The sequence below is a fragment of the Triplophysa rosa genome, linkage group LG7 (assembly GCF_024868665.1).
Source record: "Triplophysa rosa linkage group LG7, Trosa_1v2, whole genome shotgun sequence".
NCBI classification, from domain to species: Eukaryota; Metazoa; Chordata; class Actinopteri; order Cypriniformes; family Nemacheilidae; genus Triplophysa; species Triplophysa rosa.
The window spans coordinates 7,449,703-7,469,679 of NC_079896.1; the positions used below are offsets into that span (position 1 = coordinate 7,449,703).

At 38.1% G+C, this 19,977-nt stretch overlaps 2 protein-coding genes across 2 annotated transcripts; both read left to right on the forward strand.

Moving 5' to 3' along the window:
* The first annotated feature begins 1,893 nt into the window (after window positions 1–1,893).
* On the forward strand, window positions 1,894–13,119 carry myhb (myosin, heavy chain b). The gene is made up of 40 exons (XM_057338288.1): window positions 1,894–1,946; window positions 2,090–2,142; window positions 2,246–2,459; window positions 2,542–2,685; window positions 3,005–3,161; window positions 3,280–3,307; window positions 3,421–3,538; window positions 4,121–4,213; window positions 4,322–4,385; window positions 4,471–4,569; window positions 4,680–4,783; window positions 4,906–5,044; window positions 5,150–5,268; window positions 5,350–5,499; window positions 5,604–5,774; window positions 5,867–6,170; window positions 6,255–6,325; window positions 6,412–6,499; window positions 6,630–6,747; window positions 7,496–7,619; window positions 7,698–7,834; window positions 7,925–8,180; window positions 8,277–8,519; window positions 8,596–8,772; window positions 8,866–9,011; window positions 9,087–9,177; window positions 9,257–9,773; window positions 9,860–9,978; window positions 10,063–10,259; window positions 10,339–10,522; window positions 10,601–10,766; window positions 10,879–11,003; window positions 11,087–11,395; window positions 11,475–11,678; window positions 11,820–11,945; window positions 12,084–12,254; window positions 12,350–12,454; window positions 12,547–12,642; window positions 12,729–12,860; window positions 12,996–13,119. The coding sequence occupies exons 3-40, from the start codon at window positions 2,256–2,258 to the stop codon at window positions 13,014–13,016; spliced, it is 5,817 nt and encodes a 1,938-aa protein (XP_057194271.1). The 5' UTR covers window positions 1,894–1,946; window positions 2,090–2,142; window positions 2,246–2,255; the 3' UTR covers window positions 13,017–13,119.
* Window positions 13,120–13,822: 703 nt separating this feature from the next.
* p4htmb (prolyl 4-hydroxylase, transmembrane b) lies at window positions 13,823–19,946 on the forward strand. Its single transcript, XM_057338295.1, has 9 exons — window positions 13,823–14,761; window positions 16,155–16,236; window positions 16,488–16,678; window positions 16,865–16,961; window positions 17,047–17,209; window positions 17,319–17,504; window positions 17,976–18,066; window positions 18,164–18,287; window positions 18,411–19,946. The coding sequence occupies exons 1-9, from the start codon at window positions 14,429–14,431 to the stop codon at window positions 18,629–18,631; spliced, it is 1,488 nt and encodes a 495-aa protein (XP_057194278.1). The 5' UTR covers window positions 13,823–14,428; the 3' UTR covers window positions 18,632–19,946.
* The last annotated feature ends 31 nt before the right edge of the window (window positions 19,947–19,977 follow it).

Here is a 19,977-nt window from a genome sequence, read left to right on the forward strand (position 1 = left end):
TTAAAAATCACATATAGTGAAATTAATAGTTTAAATCAAAATTTGATGCTTGTTATCTCATAATTAGACTTTTAGACTTTAGTCTGCATACAGGTAGGGTCACATATGGATACTGAGTTGCACCCTAAATGCATTCCCTCTGTAAGTAGCACTGTGCTCTGATTTGACAAGAAAAAATGTAAACAATTGTTATCAAATTCTTCCAAGAAAAATCACAGCTATCCACATTCATTTGATATATATTTATCATGTCAACATTTGTCTTTTTTTTATATTTTGCAACTCAGAAGTCTATTACACCTAGAGCTGATACTAAGCAAGAAACGTCTGCTCTGGCAGGGTCTCTGGTTTAGCAGCCCAGATCTTTAATCGCAGTCTGGCACCACCCAGAAATTTTTTTGTTCCATTTTGCAATTTTAAAGTTTAATTTTGCGATTTGAATTATTTTACGTCATTTTTAAAAGCACAATGGATTCCATTTGCATCCTTGAAGAGTAGCAGTAAAACTATAACATATTAAATATTCAAAATATAGCAAACCCAAGTAATAACCCATATAATCATATGTCTTAGCCATCCGAAAACCAAAGGTCTTATATTATATTTCAAACTCCTAAAATAAGAAATTACATGGAAGGACGATATGTCTGTCTCATCCAAGATCCAAGACTGACATTCATCTCCGACACTGCACACTTGCAGGCTCTTGACAGACACTGAAACACTTGGATTTTGTTTGGTAACGTAATGCAGGAACGACAAGACAAACCTCCCCTGAGAATGCTGCCATTTGGATGGAGAAGACTGCAGTGGTATCTATATTCGTATTTTGTCCAAATAAGAAGGAACTGTAATGGGTGAGCTATCATGTTTCACATTTTTATTCAATGGGGAGGGGTATGTTATATCTCAAGAGTGAGTCCCCAACATTTTATACGTCTTTCTCCTCCTTGCCAGTTTAGGATGACCTTTCTAATGGAAAGCCTGACCTTATAGCTCACAAAGCCTACTTTAAATCGTAGCATATCGCCTTACAAACAGAGGAAACTCTATAACAAATGTTTTCAGAGAACTGTTTATTCACTGTTCTGGAAGCTTCCTACTAAGCATCCCGTTAGGAAAATAACTTTCTGACATCTAAAGTCAATAAATGTATTAAATTATATGTAATCTATAGACACATACTTTAACTCATTTAGAGATATTAAAAGTGCATTGTACACATTATCTCACCACCCTGTGTCGAAAGGCACGGCTAAAAGCACACAATGACTCAAGTTGAGCTGTTGGCACCAAGGATTTTGTCACCACCTTGGACTTTGTTTCATACCCATGAGAGGCCTGGGAGCCTCAGCTGTTCTTAGCATAGACATACATAATCTTTTGGCATCCCCCTTGTTTCTTAAAGCTTGTGGGATAAAGGCATACCAATTTGATTTCTTTATAATACTTATAACTTCAAAGGCTCTTGCAACTTTATACCAGTGACATTTGCTATCAATAGAGGTTGATGCATTATTACCAGAAGACACTGAAAAGGCCGATTTACAAGGACCTATTGAATTTTATCTATTGAAGTTACAATTGAGAATTTTTGTCATTTTATTTTTTGTGACCCATAATATATGTAGTTTCTGCATGTAAACATACAACTCTGATCAATAGGAAAAGGGTATTTCACGGTTTCCTACAAGTTTTTTTCTAAAGGGCTTTTACAAAAACAATGAAACGATGCATAAGCATCTTGTTGCTTCTCTGTGCAGGCAGGGAATCATTAATCAAAAGATAAAAATAATACAGTGATGCTGCTCAAGACGACAAATGTAAATGGAGAAACAGGATTCATGACCAAAAATTAGATGCTTAAATATCCTGACGGGTCACTTACAGCCCTATATAAGAGACCGGTTTAGACCCCTCCCAGGGCTTACAACTGCACAGCAAAGGTTAGTGACTTCACTTCAACTTCATTCTCTTTTCTTTCCTTTTCTGTTTCTCAGTAAAATCTTTACAAAATTGACTGAAAAACCTTTTTTTGGAGTTCATTCAAAAGCAAACCAAATGCCTTCTTTCTGTCAATAATAAACAGAGGTGGGGAAATAAACATCAAGATCATCGCCCAAGAGTTTGTGAAAGACCAAGGTAAACCTGGGTGCATTTTTTATTATAACTACTAAAATATGTGACAAATGTTGTTTGTGTGTATGCATTATTAAACATTTTCCAAAATGTTTTTTTTTATTAGGAGCTCCAGCATGTCGTTGGAGCCAGAAATGGAGTGTTTTGGCCCGGCGGCCATATACCTCCGAAAACCAGAGAAGGAGAGGATTGAGGCTCAGAACACACCATTTGATGCCAAAACTGCCTTCTTTGTGTCTGAGCCCAAGGAGATGTACCTCAAAGGGGTCCTCAAAAGTCGGGAGGGTGGCAAAGTCACGGTCACAACCCTGTGTAGGAAAGTGAGTAAAAAATTGTAATTCAGATACATTCTCCCACTTACATAAAAAAAACTTACATTAAAACTTCCGAATGACATTTCAGACCCTCACAGTGAAGGAGGATGAGATTTTTCCAATGAACCCCCCCAAGTATGATAAAATTGAGGACATGGCCATGATGACCCACCTCAGTGAGCCTGCTGTGCTGTTCAACCTCAAAGAGCGTTACGCAGCATGGATGATTTACGTAAGTAAAGAAGCAATTTTTTTATAAATGCTAAAATGTATCTTATATATATACATTACACAAATATATACGTCTCGGCGGCCGTGCGATACCTAAAACTGACCTAAATTTAAGCTTCAACCGCTGCTTACTGTCGCACACGCCTAGCATTCAAATCAACTGCCTACCTGCATGTGTCACATGACGTCATCTCATTAAAATTCATGTTTTGATGTTTGTAACGCCCCCCACGTGCTTTAGATTTTTCTACGCACCATGCTATTTAACTAAAATAAACACAGTTTGGAAAATAATATGTATTGAAATCTCTCTTTTTTAGACTTACTCTGGCCTGTTCTGTGTCACCGTGAACCCCTATAAGTGGCTCCCAGTGTATGATGCTAAAGTTGTGTCTGGATACAGGGGCAAAAAAAGAATTGAGGCCCCACCTCACATCTTCTCCATCTCTGATAACGCCTATCAGTTTATGCTCACTGGTATAATCAATTATTTATTAATCTGAATGAACTTCATTGGTTAAAATACAACTGCTAAAATTTATTTAAGAGTCAAACTTTCATAATATTTTAAAGATTTTTCTACTTTTTTTTGTAGATCGTGAGAATCAGTCTATCCTGATTACGTAAGTATTTTACTGCTAATTTTATTTTGGGACAAAAATATGGAGTTTGAACAATGGAACTATGCAGTTTGATTTATAATAGACTATTTTAATAATGTTGTACTATATTTCAGTGGAGAATCTGGTGCAGGAAAGACTGTTAACACCAAACGTGTCATCCAGTACTTTGCGACAATCGCTGTGGCTGGGTCTGGACAGAAGAAAGCAGAACCTGTTCCTGGGAAAATGCAGGTATACGTCCTATTCTGTGTTGGGTGTAACTAGTTGCTAAGTAATTAGTTACTGTAATTTCATTACTTTCCCCTTAAAAGTAAAGTTGTTTGTTCTGTAATTTAGTTACTTCGGATGTAATTTAACTTAATACTGTGTAATGTATACAATAGTTGAACTGACATTAAAATTCAAAGTCTAACTTTAATATGCATGCATTAATGTATCTTTCTCACATTTGTAATACTTTAGTCAGTTAATAAGATATCTTTATGTAATTTTATATTATTTATTTGAATGAATTAAGAGTTGTTTCTTGTCTATCCTTGAATTACTTAACTAATCAAGGTTGATAGGATATAGAAAGTAATTCGTAATAAGTAATTAAATACTTTTTGGAGAGAGTAATTTGTAGAGTAATCTAATTACACTATTGAATATGTAATTAGTAATTAATTGCTTTTTCTTACTTTTTTACTTACCCAACACTGGTCCTCTTTGTTTATCAATATGATAATGATGCATGCATTTATTTATTACGTATAACGCATAGTAGTGAAGCCCTTGTTCGACTTGAAAATCTGCAAATACTGTGTCCATTAGGGGTCGCTGGAGGATCAAATCATTGCGGCCAACCCTTTGCTGGAAGCCTATGGAAATGCCAAGACTGTGAGGAATGACAACTCTTCTCGCTTTGTAAGTAATGAGTCAACAAATGTCATCCTTCAACTTTTTTATTTTGTTGCTGTTGTGGTTTGTTTCTTTGTTTATTTATGTAATGGTTTTGATCTATTTAAATTCTAGGGTAAATTCATCCGAATTCACTTTGGGTCAACTGGAAAGTTGGCCTCAGCTGATATTGAAACTTGTAAGTCTTTCCTTCATTCTTTTTAATTACAACTGATTATAATAGAGTTAAATTATCGTTCTCATAATTATGTGATTTTCTATAGACCTGCTGGAAAAATCCAGGGTAACTTTCCAGCTGTCTGCTGAGAGGAGCTACCACATCTTCTACCAGCTCTGCACTGGCCATAAGCCAGAACTGCTGGGTACAAGACCTTTCACTATTAGGATTATTAGGATATATTAAAACTGTCTGTAAAAATATTATATTTGAACAGCAGTATAATATCTTTTTATTTTCTTGTTCCTTTTTTAGAGGCTCTTCTGATCACCACTAACCCATATGACTATCACATGATCAGTCAGGGTGAGATCACAGTCAAGAGCATCAATGATGTGGAAGAGTTCATTGCAACTGATGTAAGTAAACATTGAATATTTCAGAAATAAAAAAAAATCTTTCTGTCAGTTATTTTAATGATATACAAAACAAAATTTATATCCTTCGTGACATGAGGCATTTGACTGTTTTCAACTTGCAGACAGCCATTTCTATCTTGGGCTTCAATGCTGAGGAGAAAATAGGCATCTACAAGTTGACAGGAGCCGTGATGCATCATGGGAACATGAAGTTCAAGCAGAAGCAGAGAGAGGAGCAGGGCGAGCCTGATGGAACTGAGGGTGGGACTTAGATATTATACAGCAGTGTGGTTCAGCGAGAAATGTGGGCACACGGTTGCAGTATGGCTACGTGAAAGTAAATTATTTTCGATCTTTGTTTTCCAGTGGCTGATAAAATCGCTTACCTCTTGGGACTAAACTCAGCTGAGATGCTTAAATCTTTGTGTTACCCCAGAGTGAAGGTTGGGAATGAGTTTGTGACCAAAGGTCAAACCGTTCCTCAGGTATATACAGTACATACATTATTTTGTATTGTATTTCTATAAATTGGCAGTTCCTAGTGACATATATTTTTTATGAATCAGGTGTACAATGCAGCCATGGCTCTGTGCAAGTCAGTGTATGAGAAAATGTTCTTGTGGATGGTTGTCCGAATCAATGAGATGTTGGACACCAAGCAGCCCAGACAGTTTTACATCGGAGTGCTTGACATTGCTGGGTTTGAAATCTTTGATGTAAGTTAATAATATTCTGAATAAAAAATATGTATATATTAAAATATACAGTATTTATATTTTTTACATTTTAAGATTAACAATAAAATAATTGTTCACTATAGTATAACAGCATGGAGCAGCTGTGCATTAATTTCACCAATGAGAAACTGCAACAGTTTTTCAACCATCACATGTTTGTGCTGGAACAAGAGGAGTACAAGAAGGAGGGAATCGAGTGGGAATTCATTGACTTTGGTATGGACTTGGCCGCCTGCATTGAGCTTATTGAGAAGGTAATAAACCTTATTATCAAAACATCGTCGTTTTTCGTAACATATCTTAGTCCCTTGTCTTGTCTCAGGGTAATATGTGCTCTTTCTTGCAGCCAATGGGCATTTTCTCCATCCTTGAAGAGGAGTGTATGTTCCCCAAGGCAACAGACATGACTTTCAAGAACAAGTTGCACGACCAGCATCTTGGTAAAAACCCATGCTTCCAGAAACCCAAGCCTGCCAAAGGCAAGGCTGAGGCTCACTTCTCTTTGGTGCACTATGCTGGGACTGTGGACTACAACATCACAGGCTGGCTGGATAAGAACAAGGACCCTCTGAATGACTCTGTGGTTCAGTTGTACCAGAAGTCTTCAGTCAAACTCTTGAGTCACCTGTATGCTAGTCATGCATCTGAAGGTTTGCCAAACAAATGATTTCTGTAAATTATATAATTTACCATAATTTGCTTATGGTAACCATGTTATTTTGCTTAACCGACAGCTGATGCTGGTGGAAAAAAAGGTGGAAAAAAGAAGGGCGGCTCCTTCCAGACTGTGTCTGCTTTGTTCCGGGTAATACTACTGTTTATTTGACCCTTTAAAATATTACTTGAAACAACAGTGTGAAACTTTATATGTTCTGTTTGTCAAACTAATAGGAGAACTTGGGCAAACTGATGACCAATCTGAGAAGCACTCATCCTCATTTTGTACGTTGCTTGATTCCAAACGAGTCAAAGACTCCAGGTCAATATTTTCTTCAACATGTCTAATTATTAAAAAATATCTACTACTATCTTAAAATAGGTTCATATTAAATAAACATGAGTAATTTGTCAGTGTACACTATAATAATTTAGTTTTCATTCAACTTTAGGTCTCATGGAGAACTTTTTGGTCATCCACCAGTTGCGTTGTAATGGTGTACTGGAGGGTATCAGGATCTGTAGGAAAGGTTTCCCAAGCAGAATCCCGTATGGTGACTTCAAGCAGAGGTTTGTTTACGTTGTGTATTAAATGAATATTTCAATCAACAAAGATATGCAGCCCAATAATTTTAAACAATTTTCATGTATCCTAAATTTAAAGGAGTCATATTGCACGGCTAAAACGAATATTATTGTTTGTTTTAGATGTAACGCAATGTGTATACACCATTTAAAGTTTAAAAAACGCTGTATTTTTCACATACCGTGCATGTTTGTATCTCCTCTTTGCCCCGCCTCTCTGAAACGCGCTGATTTTTTACAAAGCTCATCGCTCTGAAAAGCGAGGTGTGCTATGATTGGCCAGTTCACCTGTGCGTAGTCATTGGTCAAATACTGCAAGCATTTCACGGAAATGTAACGCCTCTTACCATATTCGGAACATCAGGTTCCAAAGCAATTGTACTGACAAGCGATACAATAAGATTTACAATTACGCCCACCTTAACTACGTGTAGATTTGGGCGGTCTTAGCCAAATCATGTTACGAAGTTACGTAGATTTGCCGGGGTATGGTTACACGAGGCGTTTCAGGCAAGGTTGAGCATTCGCTTTTAGATAGAATGCATCTTTTGTTCCCACACTTTCATTTGTGCAATTTTACATGTCTAATACATGCATGGGAAACTTATAACACACCAAAGACACAGAAATCACGTACCACGTACTATATGACCCCTTTAAGAACTTTCAGTTGCCTTGATTTATATGCTGATAATAAAAGGTAAAATATGTTTTTGAATGTCTTCTGTTTCAGGTACAAAGTACTGAATGCTAGTGTCATCCCTGAAGGTCAGTTCATTGATAACAAGAAGGCTTCTGAGAAGCTTCTTGGCTCCATAGATGTAGATCATACCCAGTACAAGTTTGGACACACCAAGGTCAGAAAGGTTACAAGATTCTTATTTCTTTTGATGTTTAGGAATGTCATTAATAACAATGTTCCTACCACATGTTAGGTGTTTTTCAAAGCTGGTCTTCTGGGTCTTCTTGAAGAGATGAGAGATGAGAAACTTGTAATCCTTGTGACCATGACTCAGGCTATGTGCAGGGGCTACCTTATGAGGAAAGAGTTTGTCAAAATGATGGAGAGAAGGTATTCTTGCATTTAAATTTATTTTGCTCAATATGCTTTAATGCTTAGTCTGTGTGTAGTTCAGAACATCTCTAATGATTTTCATATCAGAGAATCCATCTTCGCCATCCAATACAACATCCGCTCCTTCATGAATGTGAAACACTGGCCATGGATGAAGCTGTACTTTAAGATCAAGCCTCTGCTGAAGAGCGCAGAGACCGAGAAGGAAATGGCGGCCATGAAAGAGAATTTTGAAAAAATGAAGGAGGATCTGGCAAAGGCACTTGCCAAGAAGAAGGAGCTTGAGGAGAAGATGGTTTCTCTGCTACGGGAGAAAGATGACCTTCAGCTACAAGTGGCAGCTGTGAGTTTTCTATGAATGGTCACAAATAAACGACCACAAATAAATTCTAAAAAATATTTCTGGTGCCAAACACGGCAATGATTTTTCAATCAACAGGAAAGTGAAAATCTTTCTGATGCTGAGGAGAGATGTGAAGGTCTGATCAAAAGCAAGATCCAGTTCGAGGCCAAACTCAAAGAAATAACAGAAAGATTAGAGGATGAAGAGGAAATCAACGCTGAGTTGACAGCAAAGAAGAGGAAACTAGAGGACGAGTGCTCTGAGCTCAAGAAGGACATTGATGATTTAGAGCTGACCTTGGCCAAAGTTGAGAAGGAGAAACATGCCACTGAGAACAAGGTTAATATGGAGTAAAAAAGGATTTGTTAATCTCAAAGTAAAGGTTGTACTCCTTTGAACATGTTTTTTTTTCTAGGTTAAAAACCTTACTGAGGAAATGGCAACTCAAGATGAGCTTATTGTCAAACTGACGAAGGAGAAGAAAGCCCTCCAAGAGGCACATCAGCAAACTCTTGATGATCTGCAGGCAGAGGAAGACAAAGTCAATACTCTGACCAAAGCCAAAGCAAAGCTTGAGCAGCAAGTTGATGATGTGAGTTTAGTGCAATTTAATAGGCTATCTAATGTTATAACAAGAACCATAAATCAACTATAAAACAATATTGTCTATAAACCTGTAAATCAGCTGGAAGGCTCTCTAGAACAAGAGAAGAAACTCCGTATGGACCTTGAGCGATCTAAAAGAAAGCTTGAGGGCGATCTGAAACTTTCCCTGGAAAGCTTAATGGACCTGGAGAATGACAAACAACAGCTTGAAGAAAAGCTGAAAAAGTAAGGAACTAAAAAAATGGTTAACCTATTATTTAATTATAATTTATTACAAAACTTCAAATGTTTTTTAAACAGGAAGGACTTTGAAACCAGTCAACTTCTGAGCAAGATTGAAGATGAGCAATCTCTTGGTATTCAGCTCCAAAAGAAGATCAAAGAACTTCAGGTCACTCAAAGTGTGATTATGATTTCATTGTTGCTCCTTATAATAAATCATAACACAAAGTTTTCTTATGCGATCGCAGGCTCGTATTGAGGAGCTGGAGGAAGAAATTGAGGCCGAACGTGCCGCTCGAGCTAAGGTCGAGAAGCAGAGAGCCGATCTCTCCAGGGAACTTGAGGAGATCAGCGAGAGGCTGGAAGAAGCAGGTGGTGCCACCTCCGTGCAGATTGATATGAACAAAAAGCGCGAGGCCGAGTTCCAGAAGCTGCGGCGTGATCTTGAGGAGTCCACCTTGCAGCATGAAGCAACGGCTGCTGCGCTTCGCAAGAAGCAGGCCGACAGCGTGGCTGAGCTGGGCGAGCAGATCGACAACCTCCAGCGTGTGAAACAAAAGCTGGAGAAGGAGAAAAGTGAGTTTAAGATGGAGATCGATGACTTGTCCAGCAGTATGGAGGCTGTGGCCAAATCAAAGTCAAATCTTGAAAAGATGTGTCGTACGCTGGAAGATCAGCTGAGTGAGCTGAAGACGAAGAATGACGAACATGTACGCCAGGTGAATGATCTGAGTGTGCAGAAGGCGAGACTTCAGACTGAAAATGGTAAGTAGTTGGCGTACACAAACTCAGTGAGCCTATAAACCGCTATAAGGCCAGCAGTGATTGATCGGCATCCTTAAACATTTTAGGTGAAATGGGACGTCAACTAGAGGAAAAAGAGGCTTTGGTTTCTCAGCTTACTCGAAGCAAACAGGCCTTCACTCAGCAGATTGAAGAGTTCAAGAGGCAAATCGAAGAGGAAGTAAAGGTGACTTTCTTTCTGAATGAACTTATAAAATTAACACAATACATTATTTACTAATAAATCCAATATATTGGTTATTGTATACAGGCTAAGAATGCCCTGGCCCACGGTCTCCAATCCGCTCGTCACGACTGTGATCTGCTCAGAGAGCAGTACGAGGAGGAACAGGAAGCCAAAGCTGAGCTCCAGCGTGGCATGTCTAAGGCCAACAGCGAGGTCGCTCAGTGGAGAACCAAATACGAGACTGATGCCATCCAGCGTACCGAGGAGCTTGAGGAAGCAAAGTAAATTAAATCACCTCCAGTTAATGTTCTCAAAAAATGAAATAAAGTGCAATGACTAAGCTTTACGTGTCGCTCTTAGGAAAAAGCTTGCTCAACGTCTTCAGGACGCTGAAGAGTCCGTTGAGGCTGTGAATGCCAAATGTGGCTCATTGGAGAAAACCAAGCAGAGACTCCAAGGTGAAGTTGAGGATCTCATGATTGACTTGGATAGAGCTAATGCACTCGCTGCCAACCTTGACAAGAAACAAAGAAACTTTGATAAGGTAAATGCAAGCTATTTTTGTACCAAATTTCAACCAGTCGAGTCTGTCTAGTTTAACAACCTTTGTGATGTTGTAAAGGTCTTGGCAGAATGGAAGCAGAAATACGAGGAAAGCCAGGCAGAGCTGGAAGGAGCTCAGAAGGAGGCTCGTTCTCTTAGCACTGAACTTTTCAAAATGAAAAATTCATACGAAGAGGCTTTGGATCAGCTGGAGACCCTGAAGCGGGAGAACAAAAACCTGCAGCGTACGTACTATAGTTTACTGCAGACGTTTTCTTGTTAGACCTTCTCCATCAAATTGTTTGAAGATGTTCAATAAACTGTTTAAAAAATCCATGGGTCTTCTCATATATACAGAGGAGATCTCAGATTTGACTGAGCAGCTTGGCGAGACCGGAAAGACAATTCATGAGCTGGAGAAAGGAAAGAAAACTGCAGAAGTTGAAAAATCTGAACTCCAAAGTGCTCTTGAAGAGGCTGAGGTAAGGTCACCTTTAATTCTCACCTTTGGGGTTAAACATACATCTTCATTTATTTAAAAATGTTTAATATTTCCATTTCAAAGGCAACCCTTGAGCATGAAGAATCCAAGATCCTTCGTGTTCAACTTGAGCTGAACCAAGTGAAGGGGGAGATAGATCGTAAACTGGCTGAGAAGGATGAGGAGATCGAACAGATCAAGAGGAACAGCCAGAGAGTCATTGATTCCATGCAAAGCACTCTGGACTCTGAGATCAGAAGCAGAAACGATGCTCTGAGAATCAAGAAGAAGATGGAAGGAGACCTCAATGAGATGGAGATTCAGCTGAGCCATGCAAACCGGCAGGCTGCTGAAGCTCAGAAACAGCTCAGGAACGTCCAGTGCCAACTCAAGGTTTGTTTTATTGCAAAGCATTAGCACTACATTAATACTTCACCGATCAAAAGATCTTATTGTCTTTTGATTGCTTCAGGATACTCAACTACACCTTGATGAGGCCCAACGAGGACAAGAAGACATGAGAGAACAGGTTGCAATGGTTGAACGTAGGAACAACCTGATGCTGGCTGAAATCGAGGAGCTGAGAGTTGCTCTGGAACAGTCAGAGAGAGGTCGTAAAGTCGCTGAGCAGGAACTGGTGGATGCCAGCGAGAGAGTGACTCTCTTACACTCCCAAGTACGAGATATTATGTGTCATAAGGAATATTTGAAATATTATTTAACATACTATTTACATTATTTAATAGACGCTTTTATCCAACAACTTGAATAACATTTTGTCAAATATGATTTTTGAACGTTCTTTTAATTTCCTTAGAATACTAGTCTTATCAACACCAAGAAGAAGCTGGAGGGAGATCTCGTTCAGATTCAAGGTGAGCTGGAAGACATGGTCCAGGAAGCACGAAATGCTGAAGAAAAGGCAAAGAAAGCAATTACTGATGTGAGTAAAAAATTCAATTACTCAATTTACTGTCCATTAATTGATTGATTTACTTAGATTTTGCTATTGTGTTTAGAATGACACATTATCCTTAACCAAAGTAACAAATAAAGAAAACTAAGAAAATATATATTGCAGGCTGCCATGATGGCAGAGGAGCTGAAGAAAGAGCAGGACACAAGTGCTCATCTGGAGAGGATGAAGAAGAACCTAGAGGTCACAGTCAAAGACCTGCAGCATCGTCTGGATGAGGCTGAGAGTCTGGCCATGAAGGGTGGAAAGAAGCAGCTCCAGAAACTGGAAGCTAGAGTATGTCCCTATGAATATCAGTTGATATTGTGGTTTAACTTCAGGTCAGCTGTAATTCAGATTCATAATGTCGGTTACTATCTTTTGTGTTTCAGGTTCGTGAGCTGGAGGGTGAAGTTGAAGCAGAACAGAGACGCGGTGCTGAAGCTGTGAAAGGAGTTCGCAAATATGAAAGAAGAGTGAAGGAACTCACATATCAGGTACTCCGTCAAACGACAATACACGTGGATGGATGTTGGCATAGTAAATTGTAAAATTTAGACTCATTGTAATATTTCTTTTTGCGATACAGACTGAAGAAGATAAGAAGAACATTATCAGACTGCAAGATCTTGTTGACAAACTTCAACTGAAAGTCAAGGCCTACAAGAGGCAAAGTGAAGAGGCTGTGAGTCATTTTAGTTTTACACTACACATTTCTAGTAATTGGTATAATGTGGATGGGTGTTTATCAGGTGTCATTTAAATTAACAGGAGGAACAGGCGAACACTCACCTGTCCAGGTTCAGGAAGGTACAGCATGAGCTGGAGGAGGCTCAGGAGAGGGCTGACATTGCTGAGTCACAGGTCAACAAGCTGAGAGCTAGGAGCCGTGAATTCGGGAAGGTAAATATTGTAACTATAAAGCAAAAAAACAAATGATCTTTGCACAAGCAATGTGTACAATATAAAATGTTATTGCAAGTATTGTTGTCTTGATTTTATGACCCTTCATTTATATATTTTTTTATTTGTTCACAGACTAAAGATGCAGAGGAATGAACACTTTTGGAATTAGTGGACGCTGAAACAAGAACTCATATAATATGAGATTCTTACAAATATTCTCATTTGATTTGTGCAACAACTAATAAAGGACATGTGATCTGATGTGTATTTGTGTTTTGTGTATCTGTCATGTTTAAAACATGCTGTCATGTGTGTGCATTCATCTGTTATTGTGAAAAATACTTGCATGTCATGCCTTTTGACTTAGGACAAAGAAAAATAGAACTGTCATGAGCAAAATGACCAAAACTCAAAAGTCCCACACCAAACCAACTGTCTAATCAGAATCTCGGGCTACTAAAGTTGCTGATTTCAGAAGATACCAGTGAAATTAATGTATAATATATTTAAATACTTAAAATATTATTTTGTTTAATCCACCGGCTCAACTAACATAATAATAAAAATGTAAATGGCAGCCTAAAATTTGAAAATTGAAAGATTTTACAAACATTGCAAATGATTTAACATAATCAACATAATCCAGAAGCCACACTGATAAAACTTCTACATTTCTCAACGGTTGCACAAAATATTTAAAACCAACATAACTCATTCACAAACATAAGCAAAACATACGTTTGCCTTTACTTTATTCATGCACTGCCTTTCTCTTACATACAGTAACCCTGCTGAAAAAAATTCTTACCAGGGACCCACCGAGATTACAGTCTCTATTAAATCCTATACCATTGAACCCACTAGTACTGCTGTGATGTTTTTTGGCAGGGAAATGTCATAAGGTCGTCCCTTCAGATGTGACGCTACTGTAAGTATCTCACCACTAGGGGCATCTGTGATGCGATCTACTCGCTAGGCGCAATACTGCTGCTTTGAGTGGGACACACGAGCCGTGCGTCGGAGATGCCGCAGTTGTCAGGGGAATGGCGTCCCTGGAAGGTGTAGTCTCCTGCAGTTTCACTTCCAGGTGCGTAACCGAGGAAGCTAGCCAATAGATCCGAATTCAGGACTACGACGTCTTTTGGCAACAAGGATTTTGAGGAGCACGTATTTCAAAATGGTGTTTGAAGGATGAAGATGCGAGAAGCTGCGCAGCTACGCGTCTCGATGTAAACAATGTTGACAGCTGGAGGTGCTGAGATTGTCATGCTGTCACAACCGGAGGGGTACTCATGTACAGACAACAAAACTGGCCGTGGTTTAAAGCAGCTGATGGTCTCTGTCTGAGATGGTATAACGTTAGTTTAATCTGTTAATAATTAATCTCGCAATCTTCTACTGATACATTGACCGCTGCGTCTGTTTTAATGCGGAATTTATTTTTAGGCGCGATCTGTCAAAACAGCTGGCAAACAGGTCTTCCAACGTTATGTTATTTAGAAAACAGATAAATTAAGGCCTCTAAACATATCAACACAAGTGTTCTCAAGTACAAAATTGTCAAAATGATGGAAGAAGAGAATAATATTGAGGAGGACGATGCCGCATCACCACCAGTCCGAACTCTGCACCGCCAGCGAGTCTCTCTGCAGAAGAACAGCGTGTGTTCCCGCTCTTACTTCATGGTGGTCATGGTTTTCTTCCACGTGTACATCATCAATGTTATTGCTCTTCTGCTGTACGTTCACTATAATAACGGATCCACCCCGAGCACGCCGAACCTGGATTTTAGCAGGAGAGATAGCAGTCATAAAGTTTCGGAAGCGTCGGATGCGCAGACCCCCGCGGACTCCGGATTTGCTCGGGATATGTATCTGCCGCGCATTGAAGGGATACGGGTAATTACAAAATTCATGTGTTTTGCATTTACCTGTGATGGTATTTTCAGAAGTCTTTAACACTGCAACAGGACAGTTAAGGGGACAGTTCTACCCAAAATACAAATTATGTCATCATTTACTCCCTGGAGTTGTTCCAAACCTGTATACATTTATTTGTTCTGGTGAACACGGAGAAAGATATTTGGACAGATTTAACAGTTCTTGGCCACCATTTTCTACCATAGTAGAAAAATTACAATGGTAGTCAAAAGTGCCCCAGAAGGGTTTGCTATCCTACATTCTTCAAACTATCATCTTTTGTGTTCAACAGAAGCAATTTTTATAAAGCATTTTTTTCAATTATGGTAGTCAATGGGGGCCAAGAAATGTTTGGATACAGGCATTCTTCCAAATATGATAGTGAACTTTTCACTCCAAAAAATATTGTGTAGACTCAAAAAAAAAACAGTTTGCATAAATATTTTTGAGTTGTGACAACTTCTAACAAAATTAAGTTCATCCAACAATCTACATTGGGTCAGACAGATTACTTTTTTCTCTTAGATAAAATGTATTTTTAAGTAACACTAACTTAAAAATTGTTTTTTAAAGCTTTTTTTATTACTGATTTAATGAAAGACACTGGTTGCAAATACACTTTTTTATTTTATATCTCAATTTCCAAAATTCTCAATAACAATTAAAAGCCACAGCAATTGTGGTAATTTTCTTTGAGCCTAACCATATCCTAAGCAAATGCTCTATCCTTCAGGACAATGGTAACCTCTTAAAACATAACCAAAACCCCTTTTAAATGCCAAGAGAACAAAATATTAAACATTATTAAGTCTCATGCTGTTCACATCTTGATAAAAATCCATAAAATAACTCTGTATTTCTACATTAACTCTCATTATCCAGTACCTTGCAAAGCATGATGGGAAATGGAGATCCTCAGCAATGCTATATTGATACAACAAGCAGTCATGTACCCTCAACTGTAATAGATTAAGTTAAATGATTGAACATGAACAAATTTATTTTACGCTTTTTAAACACTTGACACAGAGTTTGAACTTGTTTACATATGTTACATGGTTTGGGAGGAGTTTTGAAATCCGGAACTCAATTGGTGTTGAAATATTAAGTTATCTAGCCAATTACTTTGAGTTACTGCAACTTAAATATTGTCGTAAACACATAAACACAGATTTTTAGGTTAAAATTACACACAATCTTAAGCTTAAGTAATTATCAACATTATTAAGTCAGCACAACTCATCAAAATAGAGTTTCACACTTAAAAGTTTGTATTTTAGATTTTTGACTTGCACCAATTCATTAAATTAATTTGTGCCAACAGATGCCATGAATTATTTTTTAGAGTGCTTAACCGGTTTTTTATGTTTAGGTGGGACATGTCCAAAAAGTGTCACTGGTGCCAGGCAAAGTCCATGAGATGAAGACACTCAGTCTGAAGCCCCTACTGTTTGGTAAAACATCTTGATTTACTTTAAGTTAAAGTGGTAATAAAACTGTGAGATTCTAAAAATAAATTACATAATTTATTAAATTACCACAAACATAAATTACATAAATTATTACATAAATTACCACAAACTCCTGCTGGGGAAAAATAAAATGTTAGAATAAAATAAAACAATTAGAATAAGTGCTCATCTGATACCTTCGCCTATGTGTAAAACATTGTTTGTGGATTTTTTGGTCTGTGTCTGTATTTCAGAGATCCCTAATTTTCTGTCAGGGGAGGAGTGTAGTGTAGTTGTGCGACTAGCTCAGCTCAAGGGTTTAATGGAAAGTCAGGTGATGGTTCCAGAAGGTCAGGAGGAGCTTAACCAGCAGCTTAACCTCAGTCCAGAGGAAATCTTCAATTTCCTTGACCTCAACCAAGATGGCCAGCTGCAACCTCATGAGGTGTGTGTGTGTGTGTGTGTGTGTGTGTGTGTGTGTGCGTGTGTGTGTGTGTGTGTGTGTCTACCAACACACCTTTAGTGTCTGTAACTGTTTTAAAGTCTTGCTTTACACAAAACACAGCATTATCGGTCTATGGTTGCTAATTTATGTCTAACCCGTTAGTTTAATCTGTATTTTCTGGTGTAGATATTGACACACTCTCGAGTGAGAGATGGAATCTGGTTGACTTCGGAGAACCTTAAGGAAATCTACGATGGCCTAAAAGTCGATCAGGATGGAAATGGTAAGGATCTAACTGACATCACAGTCTGTCAGGCACATTATATTCATGTTTATGTATGCGTTTTGAATATGTCTGTTTTTTACAGGTCTCCTGAGTCTAGAGGAGTTCAGGCATCTGAGGAGCGACGCCTTTCAGCATTTTCTGATGCAGCGTGGAGTGGAGAGGAGCCAGCTGGTGAGGAACAGCAGACACACTTGGCTCTACCAAGGCCAGGGAGCACATCAGGTTCTTCAAGACCTCCGCAAAAGGTTTCCACCCCCCATCCTCGTCTGTGCTAAATGTATACAGCTTTAAAAAGTTACCCGTCTGCTTTATCTGTTGTTCTAATAAGTTGTATTTTTATATTTGACTATAAAGAATCACTAGTCTAACACGACTACCGTCATCCCTGGTGGAGTTAAGTGAGCCGCTACAAGTTGTCCGCTATGAGCAGGGAGGCCATTACCACGCTCATCATGATAGCGGACCGGTATATCCTGAAACAGCATGTACACACACTCGCCTCACTGCCAACACAACCTCTCCGTTCCAAACTTCCTGCAGGTGAGCCATAGGAATTAATGTATTTGTCTACCCTAATGCACATGTCAATAGATATACAGCTACGGAAAAAAATAAGAAACCATTTAAAAATTATTTTCAGTTTTTCTGAATTTACTATTGATATGTATGTGTTTAGGTAAAATCGGTTTTGTTTCATTCTGTGAACTACTAACAATATTTCTCCCAAATTTTAAATCAAAATATTTGCATTTATTTGCAGAAAATTAAAACTGGAGAAAAAGGTCAAAATAACAGAAAAGATGCTCAGTATTTTTTTCAGACCTCAAGGAAAACATACACCAGTAACATTTGAACATGTATTTAGGAAAAGTTCAAAAATTATTTTTATGTGATAACCTCTTTCACATAAATGTCACAAATATTAAGGTGCCAGTAATGTCGATTACTGTCCCGTATGTAATTATTAAGTATGTAAACCCAAGGTTTATAGTGTTCGTGTTGATTTTGCAGGTATATCACAGTTCTGTTTTACCTTAATAATGTTGAAGAAGGAGGAGAAACTACCTTTCCAGTGGCTGATAACAGAACTTACGAAGAAGCGGTGTGTTTTGTGTAATAAAATCAGTGTTTTTATGTGTTTATGTGATTGTTTTGCACTATTCAACCAATATCTGACAGAAAGTATCTTCTTTTCTCAGTCACTGATACAGAATGATGTGGATTTGTTGGACACCAGAAAACACTGTGATAAGGGCAACCTGAGAGTGAAGCCTACTAAGGGGACAGCAGTCTTTTGGTATAACTACCTCTCTGATGGCAGAGGCGAGTATAACGCTCTTCTATAATGTATTTTAGAGCACCACAACCTTGCAAACCGTATTTTGCTGTTTATGTATTTAGAACACATTGTTTGTTGTGATTTTTGTGCTATGCTGCCCTCTGCAGGTTGGGTGGGTGAACAGGATGAATATTCTCTTCATGGTGGCTGCGTGGTGACGCGAGGGACCAAGTGGGTCGCCAATAATTGGATCAATGTGGATCCAGATTACCAGCGGCAGGCACACTACCAACAGCTTGTTTCTCAACAACAAGAGATACAGGAGCAGGAAGAAATCATTTCAGAACTGAATTCAGAACGGCACACAGAAACACACCAGGACCTGTAAATACGTTTGCACACCCACGCACAGGTTTGTAGACATGCTCACAAATGCAGTTACAGTGCACAACACATGTACACACATTCACTTCATGATGAGGATCTGAAGTACTGTACATAATCTGTGACTTTTACTTACACACACATTCCAATACATCAGATAATAACATTACACACATACAATACCTTAGCACTCATATATGCCAAAGCATTTAAATATACTGACCTCAATCACAGACAAATAACAATATACACAAAAATACAAACACGCACTAATAATGTAGCTCTGCTGATGCTGTACATCTCTCATATTTTAAACTGAAAGAGGCTTTACCCTAACTGGGGTTGAATTCAGGGATAAAGAGACTGAGCTTTATGCATTTGTGAAAGACAATGCTACTGTTCCTATGCTGTAGATATTTGAAGGTAATATTGTTTCTTTTTCATGGGAATGCAGCCATATTCGATAACTTTGTTTACATAAGTTTTTGCACTCTACTGTACCTTCCAAAGGCCATGTACCCACTGCAGTTAAATATGGGTTGCACTTTATTTAACAACAACTTCGATTTTATGACACCTTGGTCGATGTCTGTTAACTAAAAGGAGCATTTACTCTGATACAGTGACTGTTAATGATGCAGATGAGTTTGATGTGCAAATAACTTTCGCAGTCCCAAAATATTGCAGTGTGTATGTGGCCAACGAGTGTAAATTATATAAAATTATACTTCACTATTAAATTGGCATTAGCTAGTTGTCATATTGTTGAACTACCGTAAAGAAATTTTCTGGGTTAAATACAATTTAAGATGTAATGCTTTTTTAATAGAAGTTAAGGGGTGAATGTGTAGGGCCATGAAATAACTGTTTAAACTCTGAAATGTTCACACTTTGTAATATTAAAATGTAGTTAGTACAAACCTAAGTAGCAGAACAAAAATAACGACCATCAGATATCTGTGTTTTCATAGGCCCATAGACTTTTAAAGTCATAGGCTTTAAATCCGTATAGTTACATAACATGTACAAAGTATACATGTATTTAACCTAGAAAATCCCTGCAATTTGCAAAAGTGAAGAGTTTAGCATTTTTACCAACCTGATGTTTTTCACACTTGTCCCTTCTCAGATACTTATGAAGAGAAGCATGTTAAACTTGCATCTTGTATGATTTTTTTAATAATTTATTTTGGAATGACTTTGTACTGTAATTGGTTTTGCCTGTTTTTAATTGCATCCAAAGAAATCTGATTGAACTTTATTTATTTGGTTATTTGTAGTATAGTCAAATCGTTGCTGTGACCTTAAAATGCACAAAATCACTTTCCTGAATTAAATATTAAATCTTAC

Excerpts from the sequence above, each read along its gene's own strand:
- myhb (XM_057338288.1), top strand. The coding sequence starts at position 2,256 with ATGTCGTTGGAGCCAGAAATGGAGTGTTTTGGCCCGGCGGCCATATAC. Across the intron at positions 8,181-8,276 it reads TTCAGCTACAAGTGGCAGCT|GAAAGTGAAAATCTTTCTGA; the intron begins GTGAGTTTTCTA and ends TTCAATCAACAG. Across the intron at positions 11,679-11,819 it reads TGACTCTCTTACACTCCCAA|AATACTAGTCTTATCAACAC; the intron begins GTACGAGATATT and ends TAATTTCCTTAG.
- p4htmb (XM_057338295.1), top strand. The coding sequence starts at position 14,429 with ATGATGGAAGAAGAGAATAATATTGAGGAGGACGATGCCGCATCACCA. Across the intron at positions 14,762-16,154 it reads CGCGCATTGAAGGGATACGG|GTGGGACATGTCCAAAAAGT; the intron begins GTAATTACAAAA and ends TTTTATGTTTAG. Across the intron at positions 16,962-17,046 it reads AGTCGATCAGGATGGAAATG|GTCTCCTGAGTCTAGAGGAG; the intron begins GTAAGGATCTAA and ends TGTTTTTTACAG.